General features: G+C 30.4%; 2 protein-coding genes across 2 annotated transcripts; both read left to right on the forward strand.

Annotated features, from left to right (window-relative positions):
* Positions 1-363: 363 nt before the first annotated feature.
* LOC109808751 (uncharacterized) lies at positions 364-1,377 on the forward strand. The gene has a single exon (XM_020371874.3). The coding sequence runs from the start codon at positions 562-564 to the stop codon at positions 1,066-1,068; it is 507 nt and encodes a 168-aa protein (XP_020227463.1). The 5' UTR covers positions 364-561; the 3' UTR covers positions 1,069-1,377.
* Positions 1,378-14,470: 13,093 nt separating this feature from the next.
* Positions 14,471-17,129, forward strand: TPR6 (Tetratricopeptide repeat (TPR)-like superfamily protein). The gene is given in 5 exon segments (XM_083064140.1): positions 14,471-14,605; positions 14,829-14,963; positions 15,064-15,210; positions 16,391-16,518; positions 16,611-17,129. Coding segments are annotated over 5 exon segments (681 nt in total). The 3' UTR covers positions 16,747-17,129.
* Positions 17,130-22,435: the final 5,306 nt, after the last annotated feature.

A 22,435-nucleotide genomic window follows, 5' to 3' on the forward strand; every position in this document is an offset into this window, starting at 1 on the left:
TTATCTAATGTTAGTATCTCTTAATACCTCTAGTTTAATAGAGATCATATATCTAATATTCTCTTTTATTTATGACATCAAGTTTCAAAGATAAATATTTTAAGAAAATAAGCTATTTTTTTAAGATGAAATTAACCAAATTTAATTTTTTGAATTAGTGTAAATCAGTTTTTTTTACATAAACATAAAGAATAATTGCATGGGGTGTGTTGAAAAAAAAAAAAAAAATCACGCGCACAATTTTATTTTATTTTTTCATAAAAACATGTTTTTGGGTTCAACATAGTTTTAAACCGGTAGCATGTAAGTTAGGCATTCCATTCCACGGTTTCGTTCTTATCCTCAATAATTAATTGGTTTTGTCAATCCGGTGTGCTACGAAAAAGTCCACATGCTTCTGCTGTTCACAGTTTCCATTCTCTCTCTCTCTCTCTCTCTCTCACAAACCAACACAATCATTTTCTTCCAACCATGTATATAAAGTTATAAACCCCCCACAGAATTCACTTCAATCCATAACCACTTCACACACAACCTCTCCGATCAACTTAATTTTCCATCATGAGGAGCAAGGGCCAGAGCGGGAACGTCTTGGTGAGAATCGCGGCGTCGCCGCTGCGAGCGCTGGGAAAAGCCAAGGACATGTACGTGCGAAGCATAACAAACTGCGGCAACAACATTAGTTACGGGGACCCCTTGGAAGGCGCCGGAAGGTTCTCCAGGAGCTACAGCGTGGCCACCGCCACGACGTCGTCGGAGATCGGCGGCGACGACTACGCCGAGCTTCTGAGGGCGGCGTCGGCGAGGACCCTGGTGAACCGAATCGACGTGGATTTGGTGGTCAAACAGCAACAGCGACAACAACATGGTACTTCCGAAGGGTTGCACAAGTCCAGCAGTGTCGGGATGGCGAGGATTGACGAGGATACGCCGTACGACGCTGATGGGGGCGTTGCTATTGTCACCGACCCGTATCCCAGGAGTCGGAGCTACGCTGTGGGGAAAAGCAAGCATGATTTTGGAACCAACGCTGTGGATTCTCGTAAATTCACCACCCCGACTCTTTAAGCTGGGAGCTGGTGTGGTGAGGGGAGATTAGTTAGTTAGTGAGAGAATCAGGTTTTAAATTTGTCAGAATTGTTTTTCTTTATGTCTTGTTTTGCGCGATTAATCGCGTTTTGCTACCTTCTGTTTGTTTGGTGATGGTATTGGTGGATGAAATGATATATTGGATGTACAGATTTGGTTGTTTTGGGATTTCGTTTTTCTTTTTTATAAGTATGTACTGTTAAGGTTGATTTCTGTTAGATTGTCCTTGTAATTTGGCCAATTGAGTCCGGATTCTAAGATATATCTACTACAAGTTTAAGTGGTTTAGCTTTTTGAGTTTAAGCTTATTTTGTGCCATCGGTCTCAACTCTTTAGGTTAGGAATTAGGGGTTAAATTACACTAATTGTGGTTTAGCTTTTTGAGTTAGGTTTAATTGGATTTTTGTTCTTATTTTTTATCCAGAAATTATGTTCTCAAAGTTTTAGATTTTAATGACTTGTACCTTCTCATCAATTAGCCATCAAAATAATAATATAATGATCGTCATTTGTTTGTTATTTTTGCACTCTAAGATGGTGTAAAATGAATGTTTGACCTATATAATTCTGGGCTTGTTTATATATAAGAATTGTAGAGTGTGAATAAGGATATGAATAAGGAAATATGGAAATAAAGGATAACAAGTAAAAATAAGTAGAATTCTTAATTTTTATTATATAAATTTCTCTAATTATAAAGGAATCAATATATCAAATTATATATTTAGCACTTTCCCACAAGTTGGAACATATATATCATATGAGTCAAATTTGTTATAAATGTCATCAATTTGGGAGTCCTTGAGGGATTTGGTGAATATATTTGTTAATTGGTAATTAGATTTGGTGATCTTAGTTGGTACAACCTAAAAGAGGTCAATGTACTTAGTAATAAAAACATGCAAAGACACATGTTTGTGTTGGGCCTATGCACATTACACATCAAAGTATGACAACACATGAAGCGATAAAGAACGTCGATTCTTAGACAAAACAAGTTGCTAGAGACTCCCCTTCCTGAAAGTGATAACACATCGTCAATTGGAGACATAGCAGAGACACAAGCAAAAGCTCTATGGTTGTGATTATTGTTCATCATGTTGGTATTGTTCAGAGAAAGTGTAACATAACAATGACTTACGAAGCTCTACAATTGTTCACAACACTTTTCATGCAAAAATGTACGTGTGACACCTACTGCTCCACATACTAACACACTCATAAACTATGGAAGAGATAATAAAAGAGTTCGAAAATAACTTTAATGAATATAAAAAAAATTTGCAAAACTTCTAGAATAGAGGAAATCACATTTGTAGAACATAAATCATAATTAAAGAAATATTAAACAAGTGTTTAATAGAGTCATTACAAAATAAAGAAACAAAAATCAGTCCTAAACATGACAAAGATTAATGAATACATGAAATCATAAACTAAAACTCACGATGTCACATTCTATTAGATCTCAACACATGACCATTACATAAGGCCTTAGCCTCGTCTCTAACATCATCGTCAAGATGATCTTCACCTGCAAAACACACAAGAACACAAGAACAAATGAAAGGGGAGTGAGAAATATTTCACTCTTGTTACTAGTGTGAGATCTAGATAGCCACACAACATCAACATAACATATATTAATAAACAATCTTAACAACAAATATAACTTAAAATAACTCAAAATATCAACAAGTGCAAGATTCACACAAATGTTATGGACACGAACTTTATTAGTTTACATGCATGTGGTGCCACGTACCAGTAAAACACGTTAACCTTGTTCGAAGGAATGCATAAAGTAGCTTGGCAGAATATGCCAAGTCACGACAACACTCTACACTATAGGAGAGGATATACTAGCGCACATCTTGATAATGGTGTCATACAAGTTACACTTCATGCACACAAATAGGAAAAATTGGGGATCTCAAATCCCTATGCTTACACAAGGGACCTTCCCTACCAATGTATTTTGTATTGTACCCTTTACACAAAACCATTATATTCATGATGTGTGTCACATAGGACTCAATATATATTTCATGTTATAACACCATCACAAGTACATCTCTTATCTTATTCACATCACTGCTAGGCAATCATGCTCATACTTTATCTCGGTTAAACCTTAACTTAAACTTCAAGGCGCATGACCATCACATGGTCCATACATGTACACAACATACATCATTGTTAATCAATAGTCAATATATACTCTTAAATTACGTATATAATTCATCACTTAGTCATCATCTTATTATCCTTCTTAACAAAGATCATCCCCTTAGTTAGACACCTCTAAAAACACCATCACATTATATAATATAAGTACCTTTTCACATGCAGGATGGAGCTTGAAGAAAGGGTCCCATGTGTCCAACACAAGTCACATAAAGAGCATGCATTTCTTTGTGGAAGTCTCTCGCTCGACATGACTACATCATGTCCAACGAATTTGCCCTAGGGAGTCCCTAGAGCTCTCATGCCCAACATGGACCATTTCATGCTTGATGTACGAGCCATAAGGAGTAGTTTATGCTTTTTGTTGCCCCTGCACTTGGGGACCCTTCATGGCGTCCAACGTTAAACCAATTTCAAGCAAGTGCTTGTATATTTAAATTTGTTACTAATGTGTTAAAAAAAATGAGAAAATCATTGTTATAAAAAAAGTGATTGTGCATTTAAATTAATTGTATAAAAACTATATTAGATAATAAAGGTTCAAATATGATTTTAGACCTTACAAAACTTAGTAAGTTTTGATTTTGGTTTCTATAATTTTTTTTTTATTTTTCATTCTTATAAATTTTGTAAACAGCTTTTGGTCTTGTAAAATGAACAAAATTTTGAATTTGACACCTGTAAAGCATTTTTTTTTTTATAATTGATATCCCTCTATAATCTAAAGTCACTCATTTTAGTCCTAATGACCATTTTAAAGTATATATAACACATGTTTTAAAGACTATTAAAAAAAATTAAGAAGTGTCACATGTAAATAAAATACTACATATAGATGTGAATACCATCCAGAATGACCACGACCTTAAAAATGAACCAATAATGTGTTAAAAAAAGATAACATAATAGTAGGAATTAAAACAATAGTTATAAGTTTTATAGAAATAAAAAGCAAAGAAATTTTTTTGCAATAACCAAAATTAAAGCATGCTCATTTTATAGGGACTAAAATAATATTTGAACCAATAATAAATTATATAATTTATTTACTTTTTTATAATATAAGATTTATTATTTAGTAGTTTAAATTAAATTTAAAATAAATAATAATTTTTAAAAATAATTATCTTGTATAATAATCGTTATATATATTTATGTCCATATTATAACTTAAAAAGGATAAATAACTTAATAATTTAAATTGTAAATTTGATAGTGAGATTTACGAGTAACTTCTAATATTTTCTTGACATGTTAACAAATTTTTTTTTTTTTTTTTGTGTTAAATTCAGCATAAAGTTGGTCAAATTATCAATTATGAAGTTTTCAGATGTCGCACAAGGTATCGTCATAGGATTTGTTTTTAAGGGTCATAATGAATTTTGTTGATACGATAGTAACGCAATGGAATTCCACCCTCATCAATCCATTATGTATCTTAATAAAATATTCTCTGACGTAACGTAGTATTAATATACTAGACATACCTGCATTTACTTTTGGTGTTAATTTGAATCATCTCCTTTCTTGCTTTTCGACAATTTTTACAATCATTGTAGACTCCTTCAAATTAGAAGTGGTATTATTATATATTATTTTACAGCAATTATTATACTTTTAAATAAACTATCGATTTGGTCAATAAATCATTACTTTTTCTTTTAAATAATACTTAAAATTATATACTCTTCTCATTCTCATAATACAAAAAATCAATTTTACACTAATTAAAAAGTTATTCATATTATTTAATATTGTTAACCTATCTACAAAATAATTTATTTTTCTAAATTATCCTTCTTTGAAACTAAATATCAAGAATAAAAAGAAATGTTAAAACACAATATAAACTAAATAAAAGAGTATTTTAAAGATGATAACATTAAATAAAATGACATTGGTTGATATCTGTTTATATTTGAGATAAATAAATATGAAATTTTTATTACTTATATTCATAATCAAAGGAAAGTAAGTAAGTAGTTTCTAAATCTTAAAAATTATGCTATAAACTCTTTAAGTATTAAAAAAAATTAATTTTTTCAATATAATAATAAGATTTAACAATTCAGAGGCTAATAATTTTAAAACTACTTATATAATTTTATCGTTTTTAAAACTATTCGATAAAATAATAATATATTTTATGAGTGAAATCGATTATTTATTCGTTATACTTTCTTCTTAAATGTTATTTTTCTAAGATTTAACTTTTATCTATTTCTCAAAAAAAAAAAATTGACTTGTCACTACATCTAATTCATCGTGAGTCGTAGCATTTTCTTTTTTTACATACAAACTAGTTTATCTTTGTTATATATTTTTATCGATTTAAAATATATTATTTCAATGAGACAGCTTATAAAATTGACTATTAACTATAAATATCCAATTTTCGAATGAGGTTAATATGAATATATTTTACATTTTTGGTAAGCAAAAATGATTTCAATAAAAAATTATTTGATCTTTTTTTGGCTGATAGAGTTGACTTTTTTGTTAGGCTAATCATATCTAAATGAAAAGAAGTTTGAATTTGAAATAAAGATAATAAACTTTCATTTTTTATAAAGGAGAACAAACCTATTTTAGTTGTTCCATAAACAAATAAATAAGACAAGGTTGAAGACCATAAATAGATATACGACTATTCCATTAGAGGAGACTAAATGAGACAGAACTAGAAAAATGATTTTGTAATTTTTTTTTAAAAAAATAATATATATTAGGGAGGTGTATTGAATTATGATTTCTAATTAATAACTATTTTAGTATGAAAAAGTTTTATGAATTTTTTATTATTGGAATAGGTTTTTTGTTGGGTCGGCTAGGTCTAAATGAAATGAAGTTTAAACTTGAAATAAAGACAACAAGCTTTTGTTTTTGGTTAAGGAGAACAAACATGTTTTAGTTGCTCTGTAGACAAATAAATAAGACAAGGCCAAAATTCATAAATAGAGATACGACTATTCCATTTGAGGAGTCTAAATGAGACAGAAGTATAAAAAATATTTTTTTTTTTGAAAATAATATATATTAGGGAGGTGTATTGAATTATGATTTTGAATAAACATTTTAGTATAAAAAGTTTTATGAATTTTTCATTGATGGAGTTGACTTTTTTGTTAGATTGACCAAGTCTAAATGAAATGAAGTTTGTACTTGAAATAAAGACAAGTTTTTTTTTGTCAAGGAGAACAAACCTATTTTACAAGTAAATAAGACAAGGTTGAAACCCATAAATAGAGATACGACTATTCCATTAGAGGAGAATAAACGAGACAGAAGTAGAAAATGAATTTTGTAACTTTTTTTGAAAATAATATATATTAGGGAGGTGTATTGAATTATGATTTCGAATAATCATTTTAGTATGAAAAAGTTTTATGAATTTTTATTTGTGGATTTGGAGTTGACTTTTTTGTTAGACTAACCAGGTTTAAATGAAATAAAGTTTGAACTCGAAATAAAGACAACAAATTTTTGTTTTTGGTCAATGAGAACAAACCTGTTTTAGTTGTTCAGTAGATAAATAAATAAGACAAGACTGAAATCCATAAATAGAGATACGACTATTCCATTAGAGGAAAATAAATGAGACTGAAGTAGAAAAGGTATTTTGTAATTTTTTTTTGAAAATAATATATACTAAGGAGGTGTATTGAACTATGATTTCTAATAAGCATTTTAGTATGAAAAAGTTTTATGAATTTTTTATTAGTGGAGTTGGCTTTTTTGTTAGGCTGGCCAGGTCTAAATGAAATGAAGTTTGAACTTGAAATAATGACAACAAGCTTTTGTTTTTTGTTAAGAAGAACAAACATGTTTTAGTTGTTCCGTAGACAAATAAATAAGAGAAGGCTGAAACTTATAAATAAAGATACGACGACTCTATTTGAGGAGAATAAATGAGACAGAAGTAGAAAATGAATTTTGTAATTTTTTTTTTTGAAAATAATATATATTAGGGAGGTGTATTGAATTATGATTTTAAATAACCATTTTAGTATGAAATTTTTTATGAATTTTAATAGATTTTAAAAGATTTTGAAGAAATGTCATGATTTTTAAGATTTTTTAAAAAAGACTTTTAAAATATGAATTTTAATCAAGACTTTATAATTTAGATTTTAATAGATTTTAAAGGATTTTAATGGATTTATATCATAAAATTTTTAAAGATTTTATGAATTTTATAGGAAAACATGAATTTTTAAAACACATTTAATACAATAAGAATTAATAAAAAAATATAATATAAATAATAAAGAAAAGTAAAACCAACATAATTTTTTTTTTCTATCTTTTAACAAATAATTGTCTTTATTTTTTGACAGGTAACTAACTCTAATGTCCTTCTAACTAACATTTCTCCACATATCTAGAGTAATATTAGTCCTTCATGCATTGACATATTCCCTTTCATGCTCTTGAGTTTGAATAATATGCTCAAAATTATAGTCTTCATTAACTAGTAGAATTGAAGATAAAAATTCATCTACTAATTCAATTAAAAATTTATCAAAACTATATTCTTTGCGACGAAAGGTATGTAATGCTATACATGCTAATGCAAGTTCAACTTATGTCTTAAATAGAAATGGAGACACTGACTTAAAAATTGTGAAGTATCATTTAAAAACACTAAATATTTTTTTGATAAATAAATTAATAATTTAAAACTATTTGATAAAATTATAATATATTTTATGAGTGAAATCGATTATTTATTCGTTATACTTTATTCTTAAATGCATTTTTCTAAGATTTAACTTTTATCTATTTCTCAAAAAAAGAATTGACTTGTCACTACATCTAATTCATCGTGAGTCATAGCATTTTCTTTTTGTCGGTACACAAACTGGTTTATCTATGCTATATATTTTTATCATATTAAAATATATTATTTCAATGAGATAGCTTATAAAATTGACGATTAACATGTCCAATTTTCTAATGAGATTAAAATGAATATTTTACATTTTTGGTAAATATGATTGAATGCATTACATTCACATGATCTTACTTTACATATCACATATTCCTCATATTACATCATTATTCATTTCATGCATTATATGTCACTATTCATCATCATCATAATATAATGTTAGAAAACATGGCATAACCAAAAGAAAGGGGTGAATTGATAAATAAAAAAAAAAATCTTGCACAGCTATCTTGATTTTGAAAAAATTTTCTAATTCTTTCCAAAAAAGTGTCTTGATCTATAGCTGTATATAGGATACTAAGTTCAGGTTCAATACAAGTCTAAGACCACTTAATTCTACATGCAATGTTTATGTCTCACAACACATAACACCAAGCATAGAAACTGAATTACAAGAATGTAAAATCAAGTATAGGGAGAGAGAAAAATACACAACTAATTTATACTATTTCAACTTCATCCACTTGTGACCTACATCCAATCCCCAATCAACCTGATTGAGATTTTTCATTAATCTTTAATATTAGAAGTTTTATAATCACAATACCTTATGTAATACACTTCTACACTATTAAAGAAAATACTTCTTGGACCCCAAGAAGCATTCAATTGTAACACCTCACTACAAGATTCTCCCTTATTAAGAAACCTACTTAAGTAAAACAACCAATGCAAAAGTTAAGGAATGAATTCACCTGATGCACAAATATATTAGAGTAGGTGAATCAACCAAGTAGCTTATCCTTTCACTCCATAAATATGATGACCAATTAAATTCTTGAAATCTTTCTTAAGATTACCAAAAAGGTTAACAAATCTCTTCTTGCAAATAAAAATGTTTCTTAGAGAGTATTTTCGAAAAAGATATGACAAAGATTCAAATCTCTTTGTTCTAAGTGTGAAAAATGATATATATATATATATATATATATATATATATATATATATATAAGCTTTTTGACTAAAATAATCGATTATTTACATGAATAAATAATTAATTTGTTCTTAGTAGATTTGGAAATCAGCAAAGAATGGTTTAATCGATTATTTTGAGCTATAATTGATTATCCCATAAACTAGTTTCTGAAATAGTCGATTATTTTGTTGAATAATCAATTATTATAACAATTGCTCCTCAGGTTTCTTAAAAATAGAACAAATAATCAATTATTACTTAAGATAATCAATTATTTTTTAAGTGAAAACTTGATATCTCAATTTTTCATACCATTTCTCTTTATAAATCAATTCTAACACTTATTTTAAATCATCAATCATCATCTAAATAAAGATAAAAGGCTAAGTTACTTACTAAGCACAAAACACACAAGCAACAAAGCTTAAAACACACAAAACAAGATACAACTTGCACTCTTTTCTTTTAAGTGGCTTAAAACACAAAACAAAATACAAGTTACACTCTTATCTTTTAAGAGGCTTATTTGTAATAATCAAAATTAACTAAAACCATGTCTTCATCTTGATCTTAATCAACACATCCCACAACATAATGATATACATTATAATAGGATTCATTAGTGTCTTAAGATTAAACGCTTAAGAAATAAAACAACTCATAAACTCTCTTTTTTTATCTTAACCTTCTATGATGTTGTATGGTCTATACAAATTATCTAGAGATGTATCTATGCTATCAAGTTGATCTTAATTTTATTAGCAATCTAAAATAATCATCTACAACTTCTATGATGATTTCAAGAGTTGATTTTACCTTTTACTATTTTAAAAAATTGCAAAACTACGGTATTTTAGCCTAATTTTGACAACTTGACCTCACTCACAAATTTGACCATAACTTGAGTTCTAAACCTCATTTTTGGGTGATTCTAGTGTCATTGGAAAGATAACATCTAAGACCACAATTCTTATGAAGATATAAAAGGCTAATTCAAAATTTAAAAGTATGCATGAATGTGCACAAAATAAGCACGAGTGTGTTTCACTACATGCACGAGTGTGCTTTTAATTAAGCACGAGCGTGGCTCCCTCAATATTGACAATGCATAGGCGTGCTTCCTTCAACATGATTGTTGTACCTCCTGCGTAGGGGTGCTTCCTTCAAGCATGATCATGGTACCCTCTACATGGGCATGCTTCCTTCAAGCACAACCACGGGCATGTTTTCTTCAAGCACGACCGTGATTTTTAGTCCAAAGCCACGATATCACATCAAGCTCGACTACTTCACACATGATTCTCTATTTTACATAAAATCTTAACACTATTCGACACTCGTATCATTATCCCAAAATTAAACATCGTACTCTATTAATCTCCTTATAAAATCATCAATGCATTCCCTTAGAGTTTCCCACAGGGACACTAGAGCATACAATTTCAAGCCAATTTCAAGAATTGTTAACAATTACATACAATCTACATCAAATAGAACATACAAGAGAAACAAAGAAGATAAAGACATATTTGGGGAAAACCCCACATACATGGGAAAATAATAGAAACAGAATTGAGAGTCAATCCCACTACCCGACATACAATCTTACACCCAAAGTGAGGTTTCTCACTCCCCCTTACCTTGGTAAACAAAAGAAGATAGATGCACAATTCTAGGGTGATTTCCTTATTGCTCCCATTCTATGAACTCTAAAGCGTGTACATAAAATAGAAACATAAAACTACTTTTTTAAAAACCTTAACCTCTCTTTAATCTTCGAGTTAAATCACTTAACCTTAGTTACTAATTCCATTCCCTATTAATTTAATTAAATAAAATGTTTAAATAAAACCTTTAATAATACAACTTATATTATATTCCAAAATATACCAAATAATTAAATAAATATTAAACAATTCTTATTAATAAAATACCAAAATTATTAATAAAAATAATTAATTATATTTTATGAAAAATGAAGTGTTACAACTCTCCACTCCTTTTTGAAAGTTTGTCCTTGAAATCACCTAAAGAAAACATAAATGAATACGCTTCATATGCATTTGACTCTCTAACTCCCACACAACACTTTCTTCAATGTTTCCACCCCAAACGACCTTGATTAAATAAATTTCCTTACCTCTTAACTGTTTTTCCCTCTTATCCTTAATCCTCAAAGGAACAATTTCATAGGTGAGGTTATCCTTTAACTAAATGTTGTCGGACTCAACAATGTGGGTGAGTCATAAATGTACTTTCTAATTTGAGAAACATAAAAGACATTATGCAATTTAAAAAGAAATGGAAGCAAAACAATTTGATAAGCAATATTACAAATCCTCTTAAGAATTTAGTAGGGACCAATAAATCATAGAATAAGCTTACAAGATTTAATTGCTTTCCCAACTCTAATTTAAGGAGTTACCTTATAACGGTTTCTAGAGGGCACACTTAATAAATAGGCATGAGCCTGACCCCCTTCGGTTGATGGGTTATTAATGTTGTTGATTAGAATCAACATGGATCTAGAACTGTAAGTCATAATGATGTGAGAGTAAATTTCAAATCTATTGCCATGGTAGGATGTTTAATTAGAATCTATATTTGCAGACTCTGATGTGACAGTAATTTTTCTATTTCTGACTTCTTGAATCCTTTATTCTTAAAATTATTGGCATATAACAAGTAATGAATCACATAAACTACATTAGTCAATTGTGAGATAAATTTTAAATGGAAATACAATAATTTTCCAAAAATTGTGATGAAAGAATAATTCAGTTCATATACCTTTTGTACTAAAATTGAGTTATGGCTAGATTCAGGTTAATATTCCCAAATCTAGTGTCACCTTACATTATTGGAGACATGAGTTTATTTAATGTTCTTTTTCCCATGCTATCTTCCAATTCAATTACTTTAACAATTAATCATCATTGTTGGGCTATGAAGCCTGATACTCCAAAAATGAAAAAGTATCAGTGTCATACTCGTATCTCACACCGATATGTAGGGATGGTAACAGGGCGGGTCGGGTACATATCCGTTCCTGTTTCTGCGAGTTAAACCTATCCTCGTTCCCATTTCCATACCTGTCGGGTATAGAATTTCATCCCTATTCTCGTTTTCGTAGGGTATCGGGTATATCCGTACCTGTACCCGTACTCATCAATTTTTTATTTTTTATTTTTTGTAGAAAAAAATAATATTTTTAAATTATTTTTTTATTATATTATAATTATAATTAGGTTATTTCTTTATCTCATATTTTAATAAATAATCACACATAAAAAAATATTAAAATTTTTTAATATAATTAAATTAAAAGTGAGTATTAAATTAAAAATGAGAACGGGGATGGGTACGAGTACGGGTACGGGTACGGATACGGGGCGGGTAAGTACATACCTGTACCCGATTTAATATATCGGATTTTACCCGTACCCGTACCCGGTCAAATCGAGTATTCTCCGTCAAAGTCAGGACGGATTCAAGTATTACCCGTGAATATAGGTATATTTGCCATCCCTACCGATATGGCTTGGATACGTCAGAATATGTATCTAAGGAGTATCCAATAATTCTTTTTAAAAATTATTGAATACGGCTCATAATAGTTGGATACAGCTTTATAACATGTGAGGCGATTTGGATACGTTTTTTTTACCCAAATGTTCATTTTATTAATATTTTTAAAAATTTTATTTTTAGTTTTAATATTTTTTAATAGAAAAAACCTTTTAAAAGTTAATATGCGTACTTTACAGAGACACATTTCTCTCTTTTTTTTATTTTACCAATATTTTATATTTATATAAAATTTTCCATTTTTTTAACGTATCTTATCCCCGTATCATACTAAGTATCTAGGCTTCATAGCTGTTGGGGAGTTTTACCTTGGAGAACACTCTATTTAATGGATAGTGAATAAATCACATAAGTGAACTTGACACTACAACATAACTTAAAACCTTAAGGTATTAGGTAGGTGAGTTTTTCTCACTTATATATTATTCAACATGTCGAACTCTAATCGATGTGAGATTTCATTTCACATTTGAACTCCAACACTCTCTCTCAAGTATAAATCTCTTCCACATGGTCATGATCTCCCTCAAGCGAAAGTCTTTTTTTTCGTCCATGAGTATTCAATGATGGTCTTACTTACACTATCATTGCACATCAATAGCACACGTCCTCCACACCCCTAGAGTGGCTCTCAGTATAAGGGATGATCCCACTCGTGAATTTCCTGTCAATTGCATTATTCACGATCTCACTCTTGGATTCATCCATTGCTAATTTTATTGATCAGTACTCGTTTGAGCTGATCACCAGTCATTTGGTCAAACCATTAGCTCTAATACCACTTTTGGGAAATTTTACCTTGGGGAGCACTTCATTCAATAGGTAGTAAGTAAATTACATAAATGAGTTTGACACTACAACATAACCTAAAATTTTAAGATTTTAGATAGGTGAGTTTTTTTCACTTATATACTACTCAACAATCACATTTTAAGAAAAGAAACATTAAAGGAAATGTATTAGCTTCTGAGTTTAGACAGGCCACTAAAGTACATTCACACACAAATAAAAGAGATACATTGGCTAGTGTATACAAATTGCACCATGTAAATTGTATGTAGCTTCTTTGTAGAATGATTTTCTGTGATAACACTCCCATTATAGGTATATAAAGTTTGTTGTTTCTTCAATGTAAGATGGTAATATGACTATAATTTTATTTATTGTGCAAATTGAAGTCAAAGAAAAAGAAACGTCATTTTACTTGTTGCTTTTGATGAAATTGCTATGGCAGTCAGCTTCACAGCTATGCTAGAAGATGGCACTGTATTTGAGAAAAGAGGAATTGAGGAAACACACAACCCTTGGAATTCATAACTGATAAGGGTGAGCTTATTCTTATCCTATGTTAACTACACTCTTTTGTATGTTGTTGCAATATATGAAAATACCTTATAGGTTATGCTCTTAGATTAGTTTTCCTTTTCCTTCATCATTTTTTAGGATTGATTGTCATATTTCCATATCGCATCATGATTGGCTTTCCTATGAACTTATCAAACACATCAACATGGTGTGATACAGTTAATAGTAATTTGGCGTTTCGTTTTCTCTTATCTCTCTTTCTCCTTATGCTTAAAACTTCATAATTTCAAGACATGCATTTTCCCATTTGTTTGATGATGAACTGATGATTATTGTGTTCATGGTTATGACATATATGAAGTGATGATAATAGAATTTTTATTTTGCTGTCTGTAGAACAAGTGATTATTGGTCTAGACCGAGCAGTGGCAACAATGAAGAAGGGTGAGAGGGCCCTAATTAGCATACATCCTGATTATGCGTTTGGAAATGTTGAAGCGAGACGAGATTTGGCTATTGTGCCACCAGGCTTAAATGTAGTCTATGACATTGAGATGATGAATTTTATTGTAAAAGAAAAAACAAAAATCTTCCACCATGTCCATTGAGAAATTGAAGATCTTGGTTTTTCCTATAGACTATGATAGAAACTTGTATCATTCCCCAGTAGAGTGGAGAAACCCAAAATGACTTGCACTAAGCTTTAGTTTCTCTTGCAGAATATAATTTGTCTGTGCATACATATATGTATAGTTTCTCATGCAGTACTGCTTTCAATACTTCTAACTTTAATTTGATTTAAAGGAGAAAGCACCGTGGGAATTGAATAGTAAGGAAAAAATTGAGGTGGCTGGGAGGAAGAAAGAAGAAGGAAATGTATTATTTAAAGATGGCAATTATCAGCGAGTAGGGAAGAAGTATGAAAAGGTAAATCCTTGACTTGCTTTGGCTTTGGTTTTTTAAGTTTCATTAAGATTCCTGTAGTTCATGACTTCTGCCAAATCCATGATACCTTGTTCTCTCTCAGGCTGCTGATTTTGTTACTAAAGATGGATCTTTTGTTGATGATGAGAAAAAGGAAGCTAAGGCAGTGAGAGTGTCATGCTGGTTGAATTGTGCAGCTTGTAGCCTTAAACTTAATGACTTTTCTGAGGCAATCAAGCTATGTTCATAGGTAACAACATCCAATCAACTGAATCATGTCACGCGTCACGCCTAAGATTTGAAGCAGCCAATGTTGTGAGCAGGTTGGCTAATTGGAGAGAATAAATATGGGTGGGAGAAGTGATAACAAGTTGTATGGTATTAGAAAATTGGAAGGTAAATTGTTAGGACTGAAGTATATGAGGAGAACCCAATCCAAAAGGCTAGTCCATTAGAGGAGAGCCTCAAGACTTAAGTACCTCATTGAACTTCATATTCTACTCAATGTGGGACTCCTAATATAAATGAAATCAAAATAGTTCTTGCAAGAGTCATGGTCTTCTATTTCTGAATTATATGTTGAGTTACTTGAAGTAACTAACTCGTACAAAATAGTCTGGTAGAAACTCTTTCAAATATTGCAAAAAAACTAGGAATTAACCGTGATTACAGAAACGGAAATAAGAAAGAAAAGGATATGGATCATTATTGTAACTAGGCTTGGTTTTTGTGGGTCTCGCTCCCTCAGAAGTTCCACCCTCCCCTCTGAATTCTTGCAACCTTGCCCATTCTGCTTTTCACACTTTAGCAGGCTTCACACTTTTCTCACTCTATCTTTCCACTGATCTAGACTCTGGACAGTTACAACTTAAATGAAAATCCCTTATCTCTCTTGATCACGTGGATGTGGTCAATAATGCACTAACTTTGCCATTATGTCTCCTCACACACAGTTATATATGTGCTGCTAAGTTGTTGCATCAGCTGATTGTGCATAAATGGATGTAATGTACTAGTTGAGGGGGGTTTTAACACTAGTTCTGTTGAGATTGTTCTTTACATATTTTAAGTTTTTAAAATGTAACCAATGTTTTTATATTATTGTCTGCTAAAGGCACTTATATGTATCAATTATGAAAAGATTCACACTGTCTTCTCAATTTCTAGATGAATAATGACAATGCCTAAATGTAACTACAGAGTATGAGCATAGAAAATCATTATATTGGCATATACAGATACTGGTGAACTTATAAATCAGTCACGTTGATTTTTTTAATTTTTTTTTTTACATTTATTGTAACTTGTAAGCTTCATGTATAATGCACTCGTTGGAGTGCAAACAAGGAAATGGATTAATATCATCTCATCATTCAACTTCTAAGATGTTATAAGAGTGGCTAATACTGCAATTCTTACTTTTCTCTCAGGTGCTTGATGTTGAATTTTGCAATGTGAAAGCCTTCTACAGACGAGCACAAGCATATATAGAAACTAGTGACTTCCTTTTAGCAGATGTAGAAATCAAGAAAGCTCTCGAGGTGGACCCACAAAACAGGTATGTTAAAGGGCTTATTCTCCAAAAATGAAACTACTGATGGATTAAAATGAATGGTTTTTATTACTGAAACATTATTTTTCAATTTCCAGGGAGGTAAAGGTAATTCAGAAGAAGTTGAAGCAACTTCAAGCTGACAGTGACAAAAAGGATGCTAATCTATACGAAAACATGTTTGCCCGTAAAACAAAGGACTCGTCTATGGCTATAAAGGTGAATATTGTTTAGACTTAATGACTAAAATTGAGTACAATTAATTAGGCTCAAAATAATTGACATACTTCTTTAGAAAAGGAAAAGATGAAGAGAGAGAGACAGAGGAAGAAAACATGCTCATTTAACAATCAATTTTAGGTAAGGACCTATGGTGGTATGGATATATAAAATGTGATTTTGGGGCTGATGGGGAACCCAATTATTGTTGTGTAATTCTACAGTAAGATTGTGTATGGACTACTGGATTGTCCATCAATGACCGAATCTTAACAAGGAGAGGATCTATTTTAGATCACTAGGCTCACACATTGTCTAATGTGGACATCTTTTTTTATTTTTTATTTTTATCTAATGATTGCTTGTGGATCTATGAAGCTAACATGGGTGCTACAGAAATATGGAATTTCCTAGTCTGGCTTGATGCCTTGATGGGGGCAATGAATAGAGAAAAACTTGAACAATTCCCATGTCACTTAAGGATTTATATATCATTTCTTCTATTTTTCATTATGTTGTTCTTACTTTGTTTTGTTTGTCATTATAAACACCCTATGTTCTTGCTTCCACATAAATTGTAATTTTGTAACTAAAGCTTTTACTCTTCTCAAACAGAGATTAAAGGTTGAGAAAGATGAGAGGGAAAATGAAGAGGTTGCTAGAATGGGAATGGACGAAGTGGCTGATAGCACAGTGATTTAATAGTTGATGCTTGTTGAATCTGTACTGTTTATGATATAAAGCTTCTATTAAAAAATGTGAATTGATAGATGGTAGATGCAAATTCAAATCGGACGAAAATCTACAGATTCCAAAAAAATACATTCATTTATACTATTAGTTTGTAACCTTATGCACTAAATTCGCTGGCAAGTCCTGTTTAATAGTTACATTGAATGATTTTATGTTAATGTTTCCAACCTAGCAGCAATACTTGTATTTAATATTAATTTTATTAAAATAATAATAAAAATACAAGATAATCAATAACTTAAAATACATCAATTTCACAAATAAGTTAAAGTCTCGTAACAAAGTTACAATAATTTAATTTCATAATTCTAAACGAAAGTAAACAACTTAAAATACATAAATCTTATTGTTCCAATCAAAGTTAGAAAATTAATCAAATTACATCCAACATAATTTTATAACATGCTTAACACATGTTGGTAACTTATTCATCAACCTCACTTTTGTAAGAAAATAAGATGAGACAGTGTAGTTTTAGGATTATGTGATACAAGGATAATTAAAATATTTAAGAAATATTATTAAACAAGTACCCGCGGGTATGGATATCATCATATCCGCCCCCACCCCATTTATAAATGGGTAAAAAATTATCCGTCCTCATTATCCGCGAGTACCTAATTAGCCTATCCATTTATTATCCGTAGCAGATTTTATCCGCAAATACCCACATATACGAATAATTTTGCCATCCTTATTCCGGGGTATATATGGATAGAATGTGTTTTTCTGTGGTACAAGGTTACAAATTTAATTTCGGAATATATGGAAATGGTTTTCATATTTCATGGTTTTATTACCACGGGAGAAGGTGGATAAGTTGATTCACATAATATGAAAATTAAAGTTTTTATTTTTATTCATTTTAACTTTCATAAAACATTTTCATCACTAACCCAAATTATCTTTGTAAAATACTTGAAAATGGCATTCTCATCATTATATTCCTAGGAATATTATTTTTGAGAATGAAAGTTGATAATTTCAGTCAGACGTTACTTACAATTATAATAATTTTGTTACTATTTGTGACATAAATTGTAAAGAATTTATGCTTTAGTTATATTGTTGGTTTAAAATTGTAAGTAGATAATTAATTTCTATACACTAGAATAATTTTCATGAATAAAAGTATTGTTTTAGGTGTTTTTAAGGAAAATATTTTTTTAAAAAAATAAGGAAAGTACTTTTTAAAAAAAGTCGACAACAATATTTTTAAATCTAACAATAATACATTGTGGTCATCTAAAAATAATACATAAATCTAACAACTAACAACATTCCTAAACAAGATAAAATAAATCGAATAAATAGAATAACAAATCATGAGTTATGAACCTCGATATCACATCCTACTAGACTTTCTATTAGTAGTTTAGAAAACCTCATTCAGAACAGACCCAAATGTAAAAGGAAGGTTCCAAGTTAGTTATTTAATCAACTCCTATATATTAAACATGAACATTTTTAAAGATTTTTTTTAACAAAGGGTTATTAACATTTTTTTAACTCTTATCTAATTCAATTTTTATTTATTATTATTTTTTATGAATAAAATTTTAATATTTTTAAAATAATTTTCAATAAATAAAAAATATTGTGCTATAATACAAAGTATTCATTAAAAATTTAAAATAAAATTTATGTAACGACCCGCCAGGTCTCACACTGTCTATAGCGTCCAAATACAAGTATAAAAATAAAATCTCACCACTAAACAATTATAGATATAATGAGAATACACAACTAAAAAGTCTCAATATATATATAACTGAAAGTAGGGAAATAATACTCTATACAACAACTAGGTAGTCAAAAGCTACCAATCAACTAACTACAACGTTAGCCCTCCTCCTGAGTCTCGAAGCTCACCCAGTCCAGCAGAACACCTATCCCGATCTGCTCGCATACCAAGATATGGTCATCGCAGTCCCAACCACATAGGGAAAACACGTTAGGGTAAGCTCACAACAATAAATATAAAAAAAATAGCATCAACATATAATGAACAACAATAGAATTCTACTTTCAACTTGCAACATAAAGCAACATAACACCTACAACAATAGATACACAATATCATCTAATAGCAACAACATTTTCAACACATCGTATTTTACTTAAATTGGCCACTTGTAATCGGTATAGTTCGGCCTGACCCCTATACCGTGGTCGCTTCATACACATGTGCCTCGACCTTGCCCACACACGGGACCAACCAAGTCCTAGAGGAGAACAACACATCATCCACTCCAAGGGACAACTTTCTAAGGAAGGTTTTTCAACAAATTGGACTCTTAGAGCACCACAACTATCTCAATCCGCACAATGGGATGAGCAACTTCGAAAACTTCTCCTCTAGTCCTAGTGATCAACAACTCATCACAACACAATCATATAGTATTTATTACAATAGCTCAACTATCAATTCATTCATACAACATTATATACAACTTGAATACAACAATCCATGCAACATCAACTAATGCGTCGTCACGCATGTACAACTAGGAGATCTCCAATAATTGAGGTTGAGCAGTCTAGGTGGCATAAACCCTACCGAATCCAGCATTTGACCTATCTCAACCAGGTCAGGTATAGGACATCGTTAGGAACTCCGAAGAGAACCAGGTATAGACAACAATAGGTGATTACTCAGGTGTGCCACTTACACTCGAATGTCCAATACTACTGTTAGGACAGAAGGGTTTGGGTATGAGCCTACCACGGCCTTGGCTAGCATCACCAATCCACATATGGAGTTAGCCCACCCACTGTCCTCCAAGTACCACGCACCCTCCAGTACCTAGTCGAAGACTACATCTCTAACTAGATACCTTACTCAAATTGGTCATTCAATCATGACATGGATCGACTACTTCCATGTCGCCCACACAGTACTAAGAGATTCAACTTTAAAACAACTTTCAACTTATCACCTTAGTACTATGTATCTCAACATAGGACATATATCTTCACCATATGTCCCCAACTTTTAAACTTTACAACAATAGGCAGCTTTACAACTTTACGACAATAGACAACTTTACAACTATATCATCATAAAAACTTTACAGCAATAGGCATCTTAACAACTTTATAGCAATAGGCATCTTAACAACTTTACAGAAATAGACATCTTACAACAATACAACAATAGACATCTTTCAACGATAGACAACTTACAAAAATACAACAATAGACATTATATACCAGCTTGACAACTTCTTATTCAATTATACAACTATACAACTTTAATAATTTTAACAACATGCAAACAACTTAATTAAACAACTATAGTCATCACAATATCAACTTAATGCAACTTAACAACTTTACAACCTTAAAAACAACTTCAACAATATACCACATATTCGACATAAATTTACAAATCAACTAACATATTTAAAATTCATCTATCATGTCAACTTACACAATGTAAACAGCATAAATCAACTTTAGCACCCAACAACTCAACTATTTCAACAAAAGAAAACAATGCATAAAGCTTCCCTAACCTGAAGATTGGCTCTAAAAGCCAAGAATACGAGAGGAAGAAGAAGAAGGAGAAAAAGAATAAGAAATATCCTTCAAAGCTTGACTCTTGAACTTCAATCCTCCAAAAATAAGCTTTCTAGTCTAGAGTCCTTTTCTCTAGAACTTCTCTCTAAAACCTCTCTTTCTCCTCAACTGCCCACAGGTCATATTTATAGAAATCTGAAGTGGCCGGAATGGCCCGTTTCAAATCCAGAATGGTCCGTTCTGGGCTCCTTCATGATGTGTAAAATTCACATGCAGAACGGCCCGTTCTGAAACCAGAACGGCCCGTTCTGAAACCAGAACGGCCCGTTCTGAAACCAGAACGGCCCGTTCTGGCACGTTTAGAACGGTCCGTTCTCAAACCAGAACGACCCGTTCTGTAATTGAATTTAACTTACAACAACTATATTTAGAACGGTCCGTTCTCAACTAGGATTTACAAGCCTATTTAGTAGTCTGGAACGGTCCGTTCCAGTTTGGGAACGGCCCGTTCTGGGCTACTAAATCACCTTCTTTTAGTAGTTTGGAATGGTCCATTCCAACTTTGAAATGTCCCGTTCCAGTCTACCAACAGCGTTACAATTTATATGTTTAAAAATATCTATTTATATAATTTTAGATATAATTTATATATTTAAATCTAATAATTATTTATATATAGTTTATTATAAATTTTAGTTAAATATAATAAATACTTGAAATAAAATACTAGTTATTATTAATATTTGAACCTAGCTAGTCTTTTTAGTTGGGATTGTATTTTGTTGTTTTACCTAAATAGTCTACATATGATCTATCCACTTTATGGGTCCAGATCTATTGACCGATAATGGCTTTACTTATATTAGCCATTTGAATTGTATCATTGAGGCAAGATGAATGAAGAATCTTTATTTTATTTGATTTAGTCATCTTTTATTTATTTAATATTTTTTAATGTTACTTCCTAACATTTTGGTGTTTTTATTGCCTTATTATAGATGTTTTAATTAATTTTAAAAAATATGTTAGCAGATTTTAATAATTATAAGTGTTTTTAATTAAATAATAAATATTTGTAAAATTATTTTGTATAATAAATATTGGAGATATATGTATTTTTATGTTATTTTGTTATAAAAAGTATTTGGAGAAAATGTATTTTAATTAGTTATGTGATTAAATATATTTTAAAAAATATTTATTTTATATATTATTTATGTCTAAATATTTTAAAAGGGAGGGTGTTATACCATGAATTTCCTATATTTTTCTTTTTCTTATATATATATATATATATATATTTATATATACATGTGGTGTTAATAAAATCAAAACTTTTATCAATAATTTTACTATCTCGCACAGTGCTCTAGAATAGTAAAAATGTATTTTTCATAATGGTAAATTTAATGTTAATGTTTTTGGAGGG

Source organism: Cajanus cajan, chromosome 9, assembly GCF_000230855.2.
Source record: "Cajanus cajan strain Asha chromosome 9, NIPB_CcT2T_4, whole genome shotgun sequence".
Lineage (NCBI taxonomy): Eukaryota > Viridiplantae > Streptophyta > Magnoliopsida > Fabales > Fabaceae > Cajanus > Cajanus cajan.

Bases quoted from the DNA above. Each gene is read 5' to 3' on its own strand.
- LOC109808751 (XM_020371874.3), top strand. From the start codon at position 562: ATGAGGAGCAAGGGCCAGAGCGGGAACGTCTTGGTGAGAATCGCGGCG.